The 15,507-nt window shown below is 53.5% G+C and overlaps 1 protein-coding gene across 5 annotated transcripts; it reads right to left on the reverse strand.

Moving 5' to 3' along the window:
• Positions 1-1,206: 1,206 nt before the first annotated feature.
• Positions 1,207-13,697, reverse strand: PGAP3 (post-GPI attachment to proteins phospholipase 3; the record flags this gene model as incomplete). 5 transcript variants are annotated; one of them, XM_084236885.1, is made up of 8 exons in its annotated part: positions 1,207-1,270; positions 1,450-1,654; positions 1,871-2,007; positions 2,383-2,444; positions 3,066-3,128; positions 10,335-10,487; positions 11,599-11,696; positions 13,517-13,697. In XM_084236885.1, the coding sequence occupies 8 exons, from the start codon at positions 13,695-13,697 to the stop codon at positions 1,207-1,209; spliced, it is 963 nt and encodes a 320-aa protein (XP_084093011.1). The 5 variants fall into 5 exon arrangements, with proteins under 5 accessions (XP_084093011.1, XP_084093013.1, XP_084093012.1 ...); XM_084236887.1 differs by lacking the exon at positions 10,335-10,487; XM_084236886.1 differs by lacking the exon at positions 3,066-3,128.
• Between the last annotated feature and the right edge of the window lie 1,810 nt (positions 13,698-15,507).

The following is a 15,507-nucleotide window of genomic DNA, read 5'->3' on the forward strand; positions in this document are numbered from 1 at the left end:
AGGCCAGAAACTGGACCCAGCCTCAAGCCTCCTCCCTCAGTCCACTCCCCACCCAGGTGCAGGCAGCCACAAAGGGGCTTAGCAGGCAGGGCACTGGGGCAGGGGAAGACGGACCATGCATAGGCAGAGACAGGGAGGCCGGAAAGGACTTAGAGGATCCCCATTTCCCTTTCTCTCTCTGCCTTCTGAGGGGCTGGTTGTGGAGGGCGACTTTGAGTTGTGGGGGGCCCTATGAGATTGCAAAGGAGGGGGGCAATGGAACACATACACACACGTACAACTTGGACCCAAACCCCAAGCCAGATCGTAGGGATAATCTAGCCCTTTGCCTGGCCTAGGGCCTTGAGCAAAATTAGTACTCAATATAGTTGCTTAACCCCCACTTCTCCAGAGTCCCCCCACGGAGTGACACATTCGCCTGCACTCACCAGCAGCTCACATCAGTCTATACAGTCTACTAACCCACACTGACTCACCTGCTCCCCGCCCATACCTAAAGCTGACCATCCCCCTCTGCTCTCGGCCAGGGCCACACTCCTCAACACACTCCTGTGCAGACTCCCAGTCAGAACAGCAGCCCAGGGGCCAGAAAAGTCCTGTCTTGGGCTTTCTGATGAGGCCTGTGGGGGCCTGGCGGGGGCGACAGTCTGGGTGAGACCAATCTCCAGTCCCCAGCAGCTTGGTCCCTCAAGATCCCATGGGAAGAAAAAGACCTGCCTGAAGCTTGAGCAGCCAAAGAGCGAGTATCTAGTGCCACCTAGTGGTACCCTGGAGGAGGACATGGGGGGGTAACAGAAGGGGGCTCACTGTACCCCCAAAGGCCTGTGGTACCTGGTCTCCCAAAGGACTTTGTTTGGAAACCACCAGGCTGTGAGGGGATGTGAGAGGCTGAGGAGGAGAAGGCAGCTCTCCTCTTGGAGGTGCTAGGAACACAGGTCCCCCCAGTTCAGTTCCAGGCACCAGAGGGGCTGCAGGTTTCCTAGCCCCGTATGCTGAGAGACCAGGCCGCAACAGACCCCAAGCCCTGTGAGCACCAGGTGGGGGTGAGCAAGGGGGAGGGCAGGTTACATGATTCTGGGCCCACACACCCTTCATGTCCAAGTTCAAGATACTAAAGAAAAATAAATCATATCCAGGATTGGGGGAAGAAGGGATGCCAACATGGAGGGGACAGGATCCCACCAGTCCAGACCCCCGCCAGGGCCTTCAGTCCAGTTTGAACTTGGCCTCTGATTCCTTCAGCAGGTAAAGGCTGTCATCTTCCAGAAAGCTGTGGGTGAAGAGAGGAGTCCACTGAGGCACGGCTCTGAGCGTGCCCCCGGGGTGGGGTGGGGTGAGGGCAGGCAAGTTGGGAGGGACCCAGCCCTAGCAGGAAGGCCCAGCCTCCCTGGGGGGGTGACGAGGGGGGCAAGACAGGGCACAAAGTGGGCACTGGGCAGCAGCACCCACCTGAAAAAGAGCACGTGGACGGGGATGGTGCTGATGTGCCAGATGGCGTGCGCGTCCAGGACCCAGAAGAGAGGCGGGAAGTCGAGCAGCTCGAGCAGGGACAGCCCCTGCAGCAGCAGGACGACCACCGCGCACTTGCGTGTGTGGGGGAGCTGCCGGCGGTTCCACAGGCACCAGGCCAGCCACCACACCACGTTGACCAGGCCTGGGTGCCAACGGGGCAGGGAAAGGCTCACTCCCTGGACCTCCTTCTCCCTCCCAAGACCACCCCCACCCCCATGCTCTCTGACCCCAGGGCCAGCCTTACCTCAAACTCCTCCCCCTCCCCCTTCTCCCAGAGCAAGGGCCTCGCTAGAATCTCCCCCAGGAACAGCACCCCACACACACACCCCAGGCCCCAGCAGTGCCACGTCAGCCTCACCAATGGTCACATTGGCCGCCAGGTTGTAGCCGTAGTCGAAGCGGACAAGGCTCAGGTAGGAGATGTGCGCTGTCAGCAGCAGCAGCAGGAGGGCCCGGAAGGCACTGGCCAGAGCTGGGCGCTGCAGCCCCACAGTCCTGCCCCGCCACCCAGAGCTGCTCAGAGGAGGGTGGCGCAGCCTGGAGCAGCAGTCCCTGATGCGTGCCCTCTCCCTGAATCAGTGAGTGGCCCTGGAAACCCCCCTCTCCCCTAGTAAAGCAGGCCAGCCGGGCAGCTGCCAGTCCCCAGGGGATGGGACCAAGCGCTACACAGCACCTGGGAAAGAGCCAGGACCCCCAGTCCTACCCAGAGTTCCCATCCAGGACCACCCGGAGGGTGTATGTGTGTGTGTGTGTGTGTGTTGAGGGACCAGAGAAGAAGGGGCTGGGAATAGCAGCTTCAGGAAAAGGCTGGGCCACCCCCTTTTGCCTCCAGGGCCGGTTCTGCCCCTACCGCAGCCTGAGTGGGCTCACCTGACACAGCACAGGTAGATTGAGTGGAGGATGACGGTGGAGGCACAGAAGTAGTCCATTTTCTGAGGACAGAGAGAGCTGGGTGAGCGGCCAGTGCGCGGAGCAGGAGGTGGACAAGGCTTCATGGAGGGCAGGGTCTAGAGAGGACCCAGGAGGCAGGGGGCGGGGAGGGGCGGCAGAGTCACCGGTGTGCCTAATACAGAGTCCTAGGCCTGGGTGAGAGGGGCCACGTCTCATGCTCCTTCTACCTATTGCTGTTTCACTCTGGAAGTTAACAGACTGACCCTTTTATTTAGATGAGCAACTTCTTAAGTGAGTGCTCGGCTGTGAGGCTCCAGCGGCACAGTTCGGGGTCTCCTGCGGAACACGAGAGCACGTCACGGAACTCAGAGTGCAGTCTGGGCTTCCACAGCTGTGGTTCAAGGACAGATCACACCCCTTTACTGGCCCGGAGATTGTGGGCCAGTGTTTTCACCTTTCGGAGGGTCAGCTGCCTCACCAGGCAATCATCATCCCTACCTCTCAGGGGCCAAGCGAGGCTCAAGCACACCCACAGGTTTAGGCCTCACACCAAGCAGGTGCTCCTGACGTGTGGTCAGTCAGGGCCCTCAGAGCAGCGCTCCTGGGCTCCTCTGGGCTGTCCCGAGCAGCAGAGGGGATGAGGGGATGGAAGGGGCACTCACCTCAGTAAGGTCGGTGTCCCTGGTGTGGAAGACTGTGGACCAGAACCAAGCATTGAGGGAGACCTGAGGAGGGAGGTGGCTCCTGAGTGCTGCCCCCAGTGGGAAAGACCCCCAGAGGCTCACCTCCATCTCACTTTGGGAAGGGGCTCTGCAGGCTGAGAAGCATGCTTTCCCTGCCCCGAGAGCCCAAAGAACAAACCTGGAACCCGCGCCCCTCCCTACCCAACCCAGTTCTCTCAACCCCCTGGGCCTCGGGGGCTGCAGCCTCCATGGTTCCGGCCTGGCCAGAGAACCAGTTCCTGCAGAGCCAAGTTCCAAGGTTACTCAATCACTAAGACAACAGCCCCGGGGGGCACTGGCCTCCTCCCCCAACCTGCAGGTGAGGACAGCCCCACCCGGCCAGGGGAGCCAGTGACCTCAGTCTCTGGGGGCGGGAATGAAGTGGGTGGGGCAGAGGGGCTCGAGCCAGCTTGGGGTGTGTCCTAAGCAGGCAAGCAAGGAGGGAGATCAAGCAGATCCCACTGGGGCCGAGTCTCTGGGGAGGAGGCTGGCCCAGGGAGGCGGGCTTCCTCCTGGCAGGGCCTGCCCAACCCGCCAGACCAGTGGCTACAGCTCCTCTGGCTTCAAGCGCCCGGGAGGAACAACGAGCAGAAATCCAGAGCAGGGCTGGAGGGGCTGGGGTGAGCCCAGGGAAACTCCGAAGATTTCTTCCTGGAAATTAACTGCATGGAAAACGTACAAGTTATCTTGCAAATAGACCCTAGATTTTGTGGGAGGTGGTGCCACCACTTTCTTCAGACACTGCACAGTAGAAGCCCAGATACGGAAAGAAGGGTGGGCTGGGGTGGAGAGACGCACTCAGGGCTGGGAGGAAGGTAGGGCTGGGAAACCAGTAAAGACAAGTCAAAGAAACAGCCAGCAGAGGTCTGGCCTGGGATGCCCTGGAGGTGGGGAGGGATGCACCAGGGTGGGAGAGGCCTGCTGGAGATGGGGAAAGGCCAGCGCTGCCCTTAGGTTGCACACCAGGAAAACTGGCCAGGCAGGAGGCAGAGGGAGCAGGGTAAGTAGCCACTGTCCATCCCATACTGCAGCAGGCAGGTCAGACAGTGGGATGGTTCCCTGAGGCAGGGCAGAGAAAGGCTTCCAGTAGGCCGGCAGTGGGCCGGAGGCAGGCAGGGCTGTCCTGCAGAGCTGACCGCCCGGAAGTCTCTGGAGACACAGGATGCCTGATGTAAGCCTGTCTGGCCTGGGTCCGAGGCTATCTTACTACTTATGCTCTTCACGACCCGGACAAAGGCCCTGCTGCCCTTCTCCACTCTAGCATCTGAGACAAATCACAGCTTGGCCTATGTGAGCCTTCACCCCTTTGCAGTCCTGAAGGGCATTAGTCTATTTTTGTTTTTGTTTCTTTTTTTTTTTAAAGATTTATTTATTTATGCATACAAGAGCTGGGGTACAGGTCAGAGGTTCGAGGGGTGAGAGGATTCACCAGAGACAGAGTGGGGAGCAGAACAGGCAGACCGACGGAAATACACTGGTGAGGGGAGCAGTGGGTGAGTCAGGAGAGGTCTGCTGTGCCATGTGGTTAGCTCCCTGGCCAGTCAGGAATCGAACTCATGCTGCAGAGGCTGCGGACAGCTTCATAGGTTGCGTCTTAACCCCTTGTGCCACCAGGGAGGCCCTGTTTTTGTGTTTTTTTTCCATTTTTGCATAGAAGAACTGGGGTGTGGGCAAGAGGTGCGGGGGGGTGAGGGTTGCGTGTGTGAGAGGATTTACCAGAGACAGTGAGGAGCAGAACAGTCAGACTGACTGAAATACACTGCTGAGGGGAGCAGCGGGCGAGACAGGAGAGGTCTGCTGTGCCATGTGGGTAGCTCCCTGGCTGGGGATTGAACTCAGGCCGAAGTGGTGATAGCAATGAGACTTAACCCCTAGCCCAACAGGGAGGCCACTGAAGGGGATTATTCTAAATCATGTTGCTTCCTCCTCTGAGAACAGCCATTGTGCTCCATCCCCAGAGAGGGGAACAGAGCCTGGAAAACAACATCTGGTGGCTTTTCAGACATTGCTCCCATGAAGCCTGTGATGCCCAGGGTCAGTGTTGGCCGGAAATGAGCCCATGCAAGCACGTGAGCCAGGTCTCCCAGGTAGGCCAGGAACAGGAACATCCTTGGGGAGAAAAGCCCTGCAGCCAATGTGAGAGAGAGATGGAGGGGAAGGCAACAGGGACTGGCAGCCAGCCAGGCCTCCTTGTCACCCATAGCAGGAAGGGGGAAGTGACATGACTACTGAGCTAAGTGGTGGCTGGAACACTGAAGGTGGTGGTGAGGAGAGGCAGCTTGCAAAGGACGAGGCCTAACTGGCTGTATGGAGTGGCAGTTGCTTGATCCCCTATCCAGTCTCCTCTCGGGGTGCCTTCCACTTACAAAAGCCAATCTGAAGCCTGGACTGTGTATCCTTGCAAAATCCCTGCTCTCCTGGGAACTGTCCCATTATGGGGGGGAGGGAGAAGGAGGGTTCCTCTTTTGATTCTCTCCTCAGACTTGAGACTTAGTGTCATTAAGAATGCAGGCCCTGCTCTGCTCCCCACTCTGTCTCTGGTGAATCGCCTCCTGCACCTCTGACCTACACCCCAGCTCTTCTATGCAAAAATAAATAAATAAAAATCTTTTTTAAAAAAAGAATGCAGGGGTCTCCCTGGTGGCACAAGGGGTTAAGACACAACCTATGAAGCTGTCCGCAGCCGCCACCGCATGAGTTCGATCCCCAGCCAGGGAGCAACCCACATGGTGCAGCAGACCTTTCCTGACTTGCCCACTGCTCCCCTCAGCAGTGTAGTTCAGTAATTTGCCTGTTCTGTTCCCCACTTTGTCTCTGGTGAGTCCTCTCACCCCCCACACACACACCTCTGGCCTGTACCCCAGCTCTTGTATGCATAAATAAATAAATCTTTTAAAAAACAAAGAAAAAAGAAAAAAGAATGCAGGCCCTAGAACCAGACTGTCACGGCTCAAATCCCAGACCTGCATTTCCTGTGTGTCGTTGAGCAAATCATTTTAGCCTTGCTGTGCCTCAGTTTTCTGATCTGTAAAAGGGGAATAATCAGTGTTGATCTAGATTTATGAAGAACATAGTCCACTGCCCAGGACAGGGCATATTACATTAAGTGATTGCTCCCCACCTTGCTGGCCAGCATGGGACCCTCATGCCTGCTCCCACTCCCTGCAGGCCAGGGAAGTCTAGGTGGAGAAGGGGTAGTTTCTCCACTGCTGCCTGGACCCACCCCACAGTTCCAGGCTGGGGGAAGAATTTCCAGAGCCTCCACAGAACCAGACCTTGCATTCAAGAAGTGCCTAGGCCCTAAGTGTGATCTTAAGCAAATAACAGCTTCTCTGAAAGCTGCACAAGAGGGTCCTGAAGATGGCGTCTGTGAAAGCCCTGGCACCAAGAAGCTGCTCAAAGGGCCTCCCTAGTGGAGCAGTGGTTAGAGACAGCACTATCAAGCTATCGCCAGCCACTGCAGCACAAGTTCGATCCCTGGCCAGCCAGGGAGCTGACCCACATGGTGCAGCAGACCTCTCCTGTCTCTCCCATTGCTCCCCTCTGCAGTGTATTTTGGTAGATCTGCCTGTTCTGCTCCCCACTCTCTCTGGTGAATACACACACATACCTGCACACACACACAACCTGCACCTCTGGCCTATACCCCAGTTCTTGTATGCATGAATAAATAAATCTTTAAAAAAAAAAGCCACTCAATAAATGGTTGCTGGTACTGCTGCCTGGTATGCTATAGGTACCCCATAAATGTCAATTTCGTTCATTATGTCCTCCAGGCTGACCCCCTGACCTACTTCTTCCTCAAGGGTCACAATATTCAAGGTCAAGCCATGGGGCCCCAAGGCCTCTTGATCCCACAATGTAGATACCTCAACTATAGGGAGAGGCCCCTCCTCCTTGCCACTGAGCCACCACCCCACCAGGAGGCACTGAAAAGATACTCTTTCTCTCCATGAAGTCTGGATCAAGACTCAAGCAAAGAGGCCAGATGGACAGGAAGGAGGGGAGAGTCTCCGCGTATATGGCTGCTCCCACACTCTGCAGCCAGGCTTGTGTAGAATGGGAGGGGGCTGATAGGGTAACCCACCAATCAGACAGGCCAGCAAGGCAATAGGCTGGCCCAGCAGGCGCCAAGAACTTGAGTAAACACTGAGGAAAGGGGGAGGCCAGGGGCCCAGTGCCAGGGAGGGTGGAAATGGATGGGGACAGAGGAGGCTGGGTACAGGGAGAGCAGGAGGCTGTTTCAGTCTGTTGGAAAATCAGAAAATTGAGACAAAAATATCACAGCCGTGAAACTGGTCAGATGCCAAATGAGCCAGATCTGTCAGGAATTCGACCCCAGTGCTAAGCCCCACTGCTCGGGGCTGTCATTGACACCGTGGCGGTGGGGACAAGTGGGGCTTTAAATAGCTCGGTGTCTCAGAACTGGGGGAGGCAGAATGTTAAATATGATGCCTGCTGCCATCCTGGGCCCTCCCAGAGGCCATGGTGTCTCACCCCCTGCCTCAGGCAGGGCAAGCCTGCCCCAGTTCACTCCTGAGTGAGGAGGAGAAAAGACGGGAATAGATTGGGAGGAGGAGGGCTTGTTCCACCATCAAAAAGGATTTCCTGACCCGCCATTGCCTGTTCCACAGGCTCTTGGCTGAATGCATGGAAGTCCCTCCTGGAGTCTAACCATCATTCAGATGCAGCTTCAACCTGTCTTTTCTGGTAGTGTCCTCAGCAGAGGTAGAGCACAGTCAGTGACCACCTCCACTAATCATCCTGCAGAGACGGTCTGGGCTTTCCTGGCATACCCTCTGGGAACTTGCCTTGCTGCACGAAGGGGCAGGAAACTGGCATGGCCTCCACACCAGTTCTGTGAAGTCAAAAGTCTATGGTGTGCAGAACTTTGGTGGGCTCCCTTAAAGCCTGGCCTCCGTTCTGCCCAAGCCCAAGTCTAAACGTCAAGATGGGAGCTGCCTTCTTTGTGCCAAAGCTTAATTAGCCCTGCTGGGGGGGGGGGGGCAGTGCTCCCCCAGAGAAAAGGACTGAAATCACCCCAGACCTCACCTGTGGCAGGTGAGGGACCTCCTGCCCTACCCCAACAGAAATCAGGAGCCCCACTCAATCCAAAAGACCTAGCCCAGGACAAAGTCCACTGCCACACCCTTTGTGCCACTCGGAATGCCTCCTTCCCGCAAACACACACACACAGGGCTAAAGAGCAAGTGTAAGTGTAAAATCCAAAGTGGATCATCAGAGGGAGTGTGGGCACTAAAGGCCTAGTGCAAGACACGGCCACAGACCCCAGGCACCTGCCCTCTCTTAACCCAGCAACTCCTGCTTCATCTGTACCGCCCTCTCGACCCTGCCTGGACTCTGACCAAGCTCAGCGTCTCCTTGGATAGACACTGAGACTCTGACGAGACCTCAGAGGGTCCAGCCTTTGTCCACACAACACTTCACCTCTCTCCCCCCCCCCACCATCCACGGGCATCTGCCACCCAGCGTCCTCCTGCTGAGGGGTCACACCTCCCAGGGGGAGCTTGTAGCCCTGTGTGATGCGAATGAGGCAAGCTGCCCCTCCTTAGAGCCTCACACTGAGGGCTAAGTGAGAAAATGTACATCAAGTGCCAGGACAATGCCCGTCACATAATTTCTCACAGATTAATTTGTCATCTTTTGGAAGATTATTCTCATTAATATTTGTGGAATGTAAAGTATTTGGGAGGATCAATGTTTCTGGAGACTTAGCAGCTTCCCTCCCTGCCCCCCTTCCATTTCTCATCTCTCGAATCTGAGGTGTAGCCTGGACTTCTCGGCGCCCCCTCTTTATCAATTTTCCCAAAGTCTTTGGTGACTTCAGGGTCGCCAGATCCAGGGGTGTCCTTCAGTTTTCATTCACTTGACTGTCCAGTAGGATTCAGAATGGCCTACTCCCCCCTTCCTGTCCTCGTCCCAGGGTGCCCCTAGCCGCGTGATAGCCTAGTTTTCTACCTGCCCCTCAGGTTGCTCCATTTGTCGCCACTGCTTGTTCACCCTCCTCCATCTAGCCATGAAGTTTTGGGGGCCCTTAGGGTTCCATCCTCGACCCTTCTCTTCTCACTGTCTCAGTCCCCTTGGTGAGCACATCCACATTCACAGCTTCTACCACCATCTCTTAAGTGGACACCAAGGTCCCGATTCCCTGATTCTCCTCACCTAATCTGCCCCTGGGGCTTGTCGGCACAGCCCCCATGGCCAGAGATCCTGGACTGAACCTGGCTCGCCGGCAGCTTACAGAACCTACAGCTTACAGAACCTACCCCTGTAAGTGGGGTAATACTACTACTTACCTCGTAACCTTGTTATGGGATTAACAAGGTTAATATTTATGAAATGCTTAGGGTGGTGTCTGGTAATTGCCATGTATGTTTTTGTTAGATAAATAAAATTTTAAGAACTTGAACGTCACTCCCAAAACATAACCCAAGCGCTCGTCTTTACTACCCTCTTCCCAAGCCCTGTGCCACCTGCCTAGGCTACTGTGTCCTCCGCCCAAACCACCAGCTAGTCCTTGGCAATCCCTCCTGTCCCCTCCAGTCTGTTCTCTGGATGAGTTTTCCAAAGGGGAAATCTGTTCATGAAATCCCTTCTGTGCAATCCTCATTGCTTCCTGATGCTTTCAGGTCAAGACCTCCAGTGTCCGTGGGCTGGCCTGTCTGTGGCCCTCCATCTCACACGCACTCCCCGGCTTCCTGAGGGAGGGAGGCCTCCTGGCTTTCAGGTCCTCTGCTGACCTGCGCTTTCTCCTGCCTCTGCACACTGTATGTCTCATGTCTTCCCTGTCGGTGACTCCCCTACTCTCCCTGAATTCCCCTAGTTAATGCTCACTCAGCACATCTCTACCTCAAATGTGCCTTCCTCAGGAAAGCCTTCCCTCAGTGCCCTGTGCAGGCCTAGTGTCCCATCACATACCCTTAAGCTCCTCCATTGCACCTTTTCCCAGTTCTACTTTCACATTCAATTGTCTGCTTGTGTGATTAGTACCCTAGGGCAGGGCTCCACCCTTTTTCTATTCTTTTGGATTTTCACCACCCAGCAAAGATCGTGGCACATAATAGGTTCCTTACATGAATGAATGACTTTTTTGATGGCAGGGAGGTGGAAGTTGGTTGAGAGTGGGGATCTAAAAGTTCTTCCTTTCTAAAGGAGGGTGCAGAGCAGGTATTCTACCAGGTTACCTACCCAAGCGAAGGCCACGCAGGTGGGGTACATAGGGGAGGATGCGGGCACAGAGGTGCGGTAGCGGCAGAGCATCACCAGGCTGGCCAGGCCATTGAGGAAGGAGGCCACAGCAGAAGCTGGCTCTTGGAAGAACAGGAACCGGGAGAAGGGCCACTGAAAAAGGAGCAAAGGGAGGGGCCTGAGGCACAAGCAACCCCCTGCTGCCCCAGTCCGCCTTTCCTTGACATGCTGCATCAGCCTCAGCTGGTTCTGCAGTTCTGCACATCAGTCAAAGCTCAGGTTCTGACCCCCTTTAGGTCAGTGAGCCCCAAGGTGAAGGGGCACACTCCCTATCCTGGCCGGTGCTCATAGCACTATGAGCCTGGTCTCTGGGGTGATCAGGTGGACCAGTGTAATGGTTCAGTATGACCTGGCAGAAATAACACAGACCTGCCCCTGAGGACACAGGTGCTGATTTCTCCTCTACCGCTGATCACAGCCTCCTGAGCCTCAGTTTACTCTGACAAACTGGGGAGGAAAATTCTTGACAACTTCAATAGGCAGAAGATCATCATATTGGCTCAAAAGGCACCAGGAAACTGTGGCTCCCTGGGCAATCTAAGGGGGCATGATTATTGAAGTCCAGACCTTACTGGAGAAGTGACAGCATGCCACTTGGGTCAGGGAGTAAGTCTTTATAGTAAAGTAGGCATTTGATCACCCTAGAAGCCTGGCATTACTCTCTCAGAGACCTCAGGCCTTCCAGATATTTATTACAACTCTAAAGACAGGACACATTAGTTCCATCTGATTATATAAAAACCAGTATCGGGCCTCCCCTGTGGCGCAGCGGTTGAGCGCTGGGTTGCGAAGCTGCCGGCGACCTCTGTGGCGCCGGTTCGATCCCCAGCTGCTCCCCGGCCACTGGAGGAGGGTCCCACATGGCGTGCAGACCTCTCCTGCCGCCCGCTGCTCCCCTCAGCAGTGTACTTTGGTCCTTCTGCCTGCTCTGCTCCCCGCTCTGGCTCTGGTGAATTCTCTCCACCCTCCCGCGCTTCTGACTGTACCCAGTGCTTGTATAAACAAAACAAACAAACAAACAAATAAATAAATAAATAAAAACATGCCTCTATAAAAAAAAAAATTTAAAAACCAGTATCTTTTCAGAACAGGTACCTGCCATCAACCCTACACCTCTGATTGCTTTGTGATCCTACCTGGGGGTGGGGTGGGGTTAATCTTCCCACCATACCACCATTATACCTACCTTGACCCTCCAACTCACCTTGCCATGGAACTGAGGCACTTGGTGACCTTCTTGGAGGTAGAGGCCGACAGTGACCCACATGCACTCATACTTACATTCGTCTCTACAGGTCCAGCCTGAAACAGATAAATGTGGCCCAGTGAACTCCCAAGCATGGGGAGGCACAGAGAGAGTGTGCATAGGGTCCAAGCTAAAATGCAGCCCAAGAAAAGAACCAGAAGTCTCAAAATTCTAGCTTCCCACGTAGATGGGCTAGAGGTGGTGAGACATACATATAAGGGAACCTGGTGTGTGTGTTTGAGGGGATGGAAGTGTACAGTTGCAAAGAGGTTTCTTCTAGTTTCACCCAAGATGGAGTGAAAGGCATCAGTACATGTTACAGTAGGGGACACTGCAACAATGTGAACAATGTGAGGAGCAGGTTCCCTATCTGAGAGGACTCATCTGTGGATGCCTGGGTTTGCTCTCTTTTGACAGGGAGAAGCCCTTTGTTATTGTCCAACTCCTCTGAAGAGGAAGCCCAAATTATTCAGTCTGGCTTCTGAGGCCCCAAATAACCTTTCTAACTTTCTCACTACTCCTTTTCTTTCTTTTTTCCCACTATTCTTTTTCAGTCACCTGCTCCCTGAGTACACCAAGCTGCTGGATATGCCCACATCTGCCCACATCTGCCCAGGGCTTCTGCTCTCTGTTCCCTCTGTCTGGAATGCAAAGGGAATGTAAAGAGAACAAACTTGCAGTCAAACAGGTCAGAACTGGAAACTCTACCATTTACTGGCTGTGTGACTTTGGGCAGGGCACTTGGCCTTTCTGAGTTTCTCCCATCTATAAAATAAAGTTAAAAGAAACAACCTCAAAGGTTACTGTGAAAATTAACCAAGAGACTGTGACATCTGTTACATAGTAGCCATCCACTATTGCCACAGTTGCAAATTTAATACATCCATCCACAGAATATTCCAAGATGATAGTTCATCCCCAGCCCTTGTAACAGGGTGGTCTCCAGGAAAGGGGGAGGTTCCAGGTTTCCTGACCCTCTCCCTGCTCAGGTGACCTGGAGGAGACACATGGAGCCAAGACACACGCGAAGAAACTGCGCTTGCCTTTTGGTCGTGGGCTGGGTGACACAGATGTGGGTGAGAGACCTGTGGGGAGGTGACATAGGTGGTTTTTGCCTTGATTTTGATTTTGCTCTTTCCTTCTAGACTTGTCTGTTGTCTCTAATCTTTTTCTGTGGGTCCCCACTAGAAGATGCTTTAGATTTGTGGCAGGCTTTGGGGCATTGCTCTGGGCCAATCCCATTTAGATGGACTTTTACCCACGAGAGAATGGGTAACTTTGGGTGCGTTAATTTAAAAACTATATTCTTTGCCTTTCCTGTAATGTTTCCTAATTATATTAAAGTTCCTTCCCATTAAAGTCTCATATGTTTTCTGTTGATGCAGCAGATGGCAGAACCTATTTAGAGCAGGCAGGTTTGCCGGGTCTGGGCTGCCCCTCTCCCTGCCCTGTAACACCCTCATAGTCCAAAACCATTTCCTTCCTCCCCTACATGCACTTATTGCTTAATATAACTGCCCCTTAGGGTTCAACTGTTCCTCAACATGGCACTTGAGAAGGTTAATGTCCCCAAGGACACTGCCACTCCAAAGGACAGGACCTGGCCTGCTTACATTCCAGGGCCTTGCACTCCTGAAGAATTAAGTGCCTGTTTGACCAAATAAATAAAAAGTAAACGAAAATCTCCTGGGAAAGTAAGACTGGTTAATGAGGCTTTCATCACCCTGGGGCTCCACTCACCTACAAGCACAAGGACCAGGAATTTGGGGGTGGAGTTGGGGGGTGAGTAAGGTTCAGAGAGCACAGAGGGGCACTGGGGGCTTGAGGGGCGGGGCCAAGACTAAAAGGCGGGGCTTACCGGGAGGGTGGGGCTTACCTGCTAGGCTCATGTAGATTGGCTGGCGGGAGCGGAAGTGCTTCAGCGCGCCTCCGGAGCAGTTCCGCTCCTCGCACCCGAGCACGCAGTCACGGTACACCGGCTCGCGGTCGCCCTGGGAGCCGCTTGCCAGCGCCGCTGCCCCAGCTAGCAGCACCAGCCGCGCCGCCCGCCCGGCCATCCCTTCCCTCTAGCCCTCCGCCGGCGGAGGAGCGCAAGAGCCTCCACTTCCGGAGTAACCGGAAGTTCCTTGTGTTCCTTTTTTTCTGTCCCCTGACGTCCCCTCAGTTTAAAGTTCCCGGATTTTATGGGCTCCGCCCCTCTCTTTATTGTCATCTTCATATATTGAGGCGACTGGGTTAAGAAGTAAAATTAAGTCGTCTTTTAGCAACATCGTCTTTGTTTCTTCTCCAGGGTCTATTTATTTGAAGAAGGGCTATTTTATTGTCACCAGCTCTCGGATTTCCCTTTCCAGAAGTACCTGGAACTGTCCACTTCTCTCCATCTCCACCAGCACCGCTGTTACAGACACCTGCCTCCGAGACAGTCTAAGCGGCTTCTTCACGAGTCTCCCTGCCTCTGTTTCTGTATCAAGTCTTCCGATTTTGCCTCGTCTTTATGACTTATTTTCACTTGTGGTTTTTTTTTCTTTAAGCTTTATGTATGCATACGAGAACTAGGGTGTAAGCCAGAGGTGGGGGGTAAGAGCGGGGAGCAAAACAGGGGGATCTAGGGGGATGGGGGGCGGGGAGGGGAGGGATTGGGGTCAAAATAAGGGGGTTGCAATTGTTTGGGGAATATAAAAATAAAATTTATTAAAAAAACCCAGGGGGATCTACTGAAACACACTGCTGAGGGGAGCAGCGGGCGAGACAGGAGAGGTCTGCTGCGCCATGTGGGTTAGGTCCCTGGCTGGTTCGGATCGAACTTTTGCAACAGGGTGGTCCCCAGGTTCCCTGTGTCTTTGACTTTGACCTAGGGTGGGGGTGGAGTCCACAAAGCCTATATGGAATTAGCTTTGGGACATCCCTTTTCCCCCTAACAATTTGACTTCTCCCCAGAGGCAACAACTATTTCTTAAATATCAATACCCACTTTCTTATATATCTTTCTAGATATTTCTTTAAAACAACAAACGTAAATACTCTAACTCTTCTTCACACAAGGTAATATGTACACATGAACACATATATATACTGTTCTTCATCTTGCTCTTTTTACTTACCAAAAACATTGTGAAGATTTTTTTTCCTTATCAGTTAATTACAAATCTGCCCTGTTCCTATCAATTTCTAGTGTTCCATTGTAATCCTATCCGTCTCCCTCAATTAATATAATTAATTCTCTGTTGATGGATATTTAGTTGTATCCATTTTTTTTCCTATTTTACTACTGAAAGTAATGAATGAACAATGTGGCCATGGACAGCTTTGCACTCACACCATTTTACACTTGTGTAGGTATACCTAGAGCTCGTGAAGATAAGCACAGGAGAGAAATTGCTGATTAAAGGGTTTGTGCAAATTGCTGAGCTGAAACCCATGCATTCTATGCATATTTCCTATATGTATTTAGTTATCTGATAGTGCTAAATCATCCCACATAGTGGTCATGCCAATGTGTTTTTAGCTACCAAATTATTCTAGTGTTTTCATTCATTCATTCATTCATTCATTCATTCATACAAGCACTGGGTACAGTCAGAAGCGCGGGAGGGTGAAAGAATTCACCAGAGCCAAAGCAGGGAGCAGATCAGACAGACTGATGAAGAAATACACTGCTGAGGGGAGCAGCAGGCGGCAGGAGAGGTCTGCAAGCCATGTGCGACCCTCGCTGGTGACCAGGGATTGAACCAGTGCTGCAGAGGCTGCGGGCAGCTTCTCAGCCCAGCGCTCAACCGCTGCGCCACCGGGGAGGCCCTATTTTAGTGTTTTTGATGCTTGTTTATTGCCTTGTTTCTCTCCTCAACATGACAGAAATCTCCATTCTCC

Source organism: Talpa europaea (assembly GCF_964194135.1).
Source record: "Talpa europaea genome assembly, chromosome: 7".
In the NCBI taxonomy this organism is placed as follows: domain Eukaryota; kingdom Metazoa; phylum Chordata; class Mammalia; order Eulipotyphla; family Talpidae; genus Talpa; species Talpa europaea.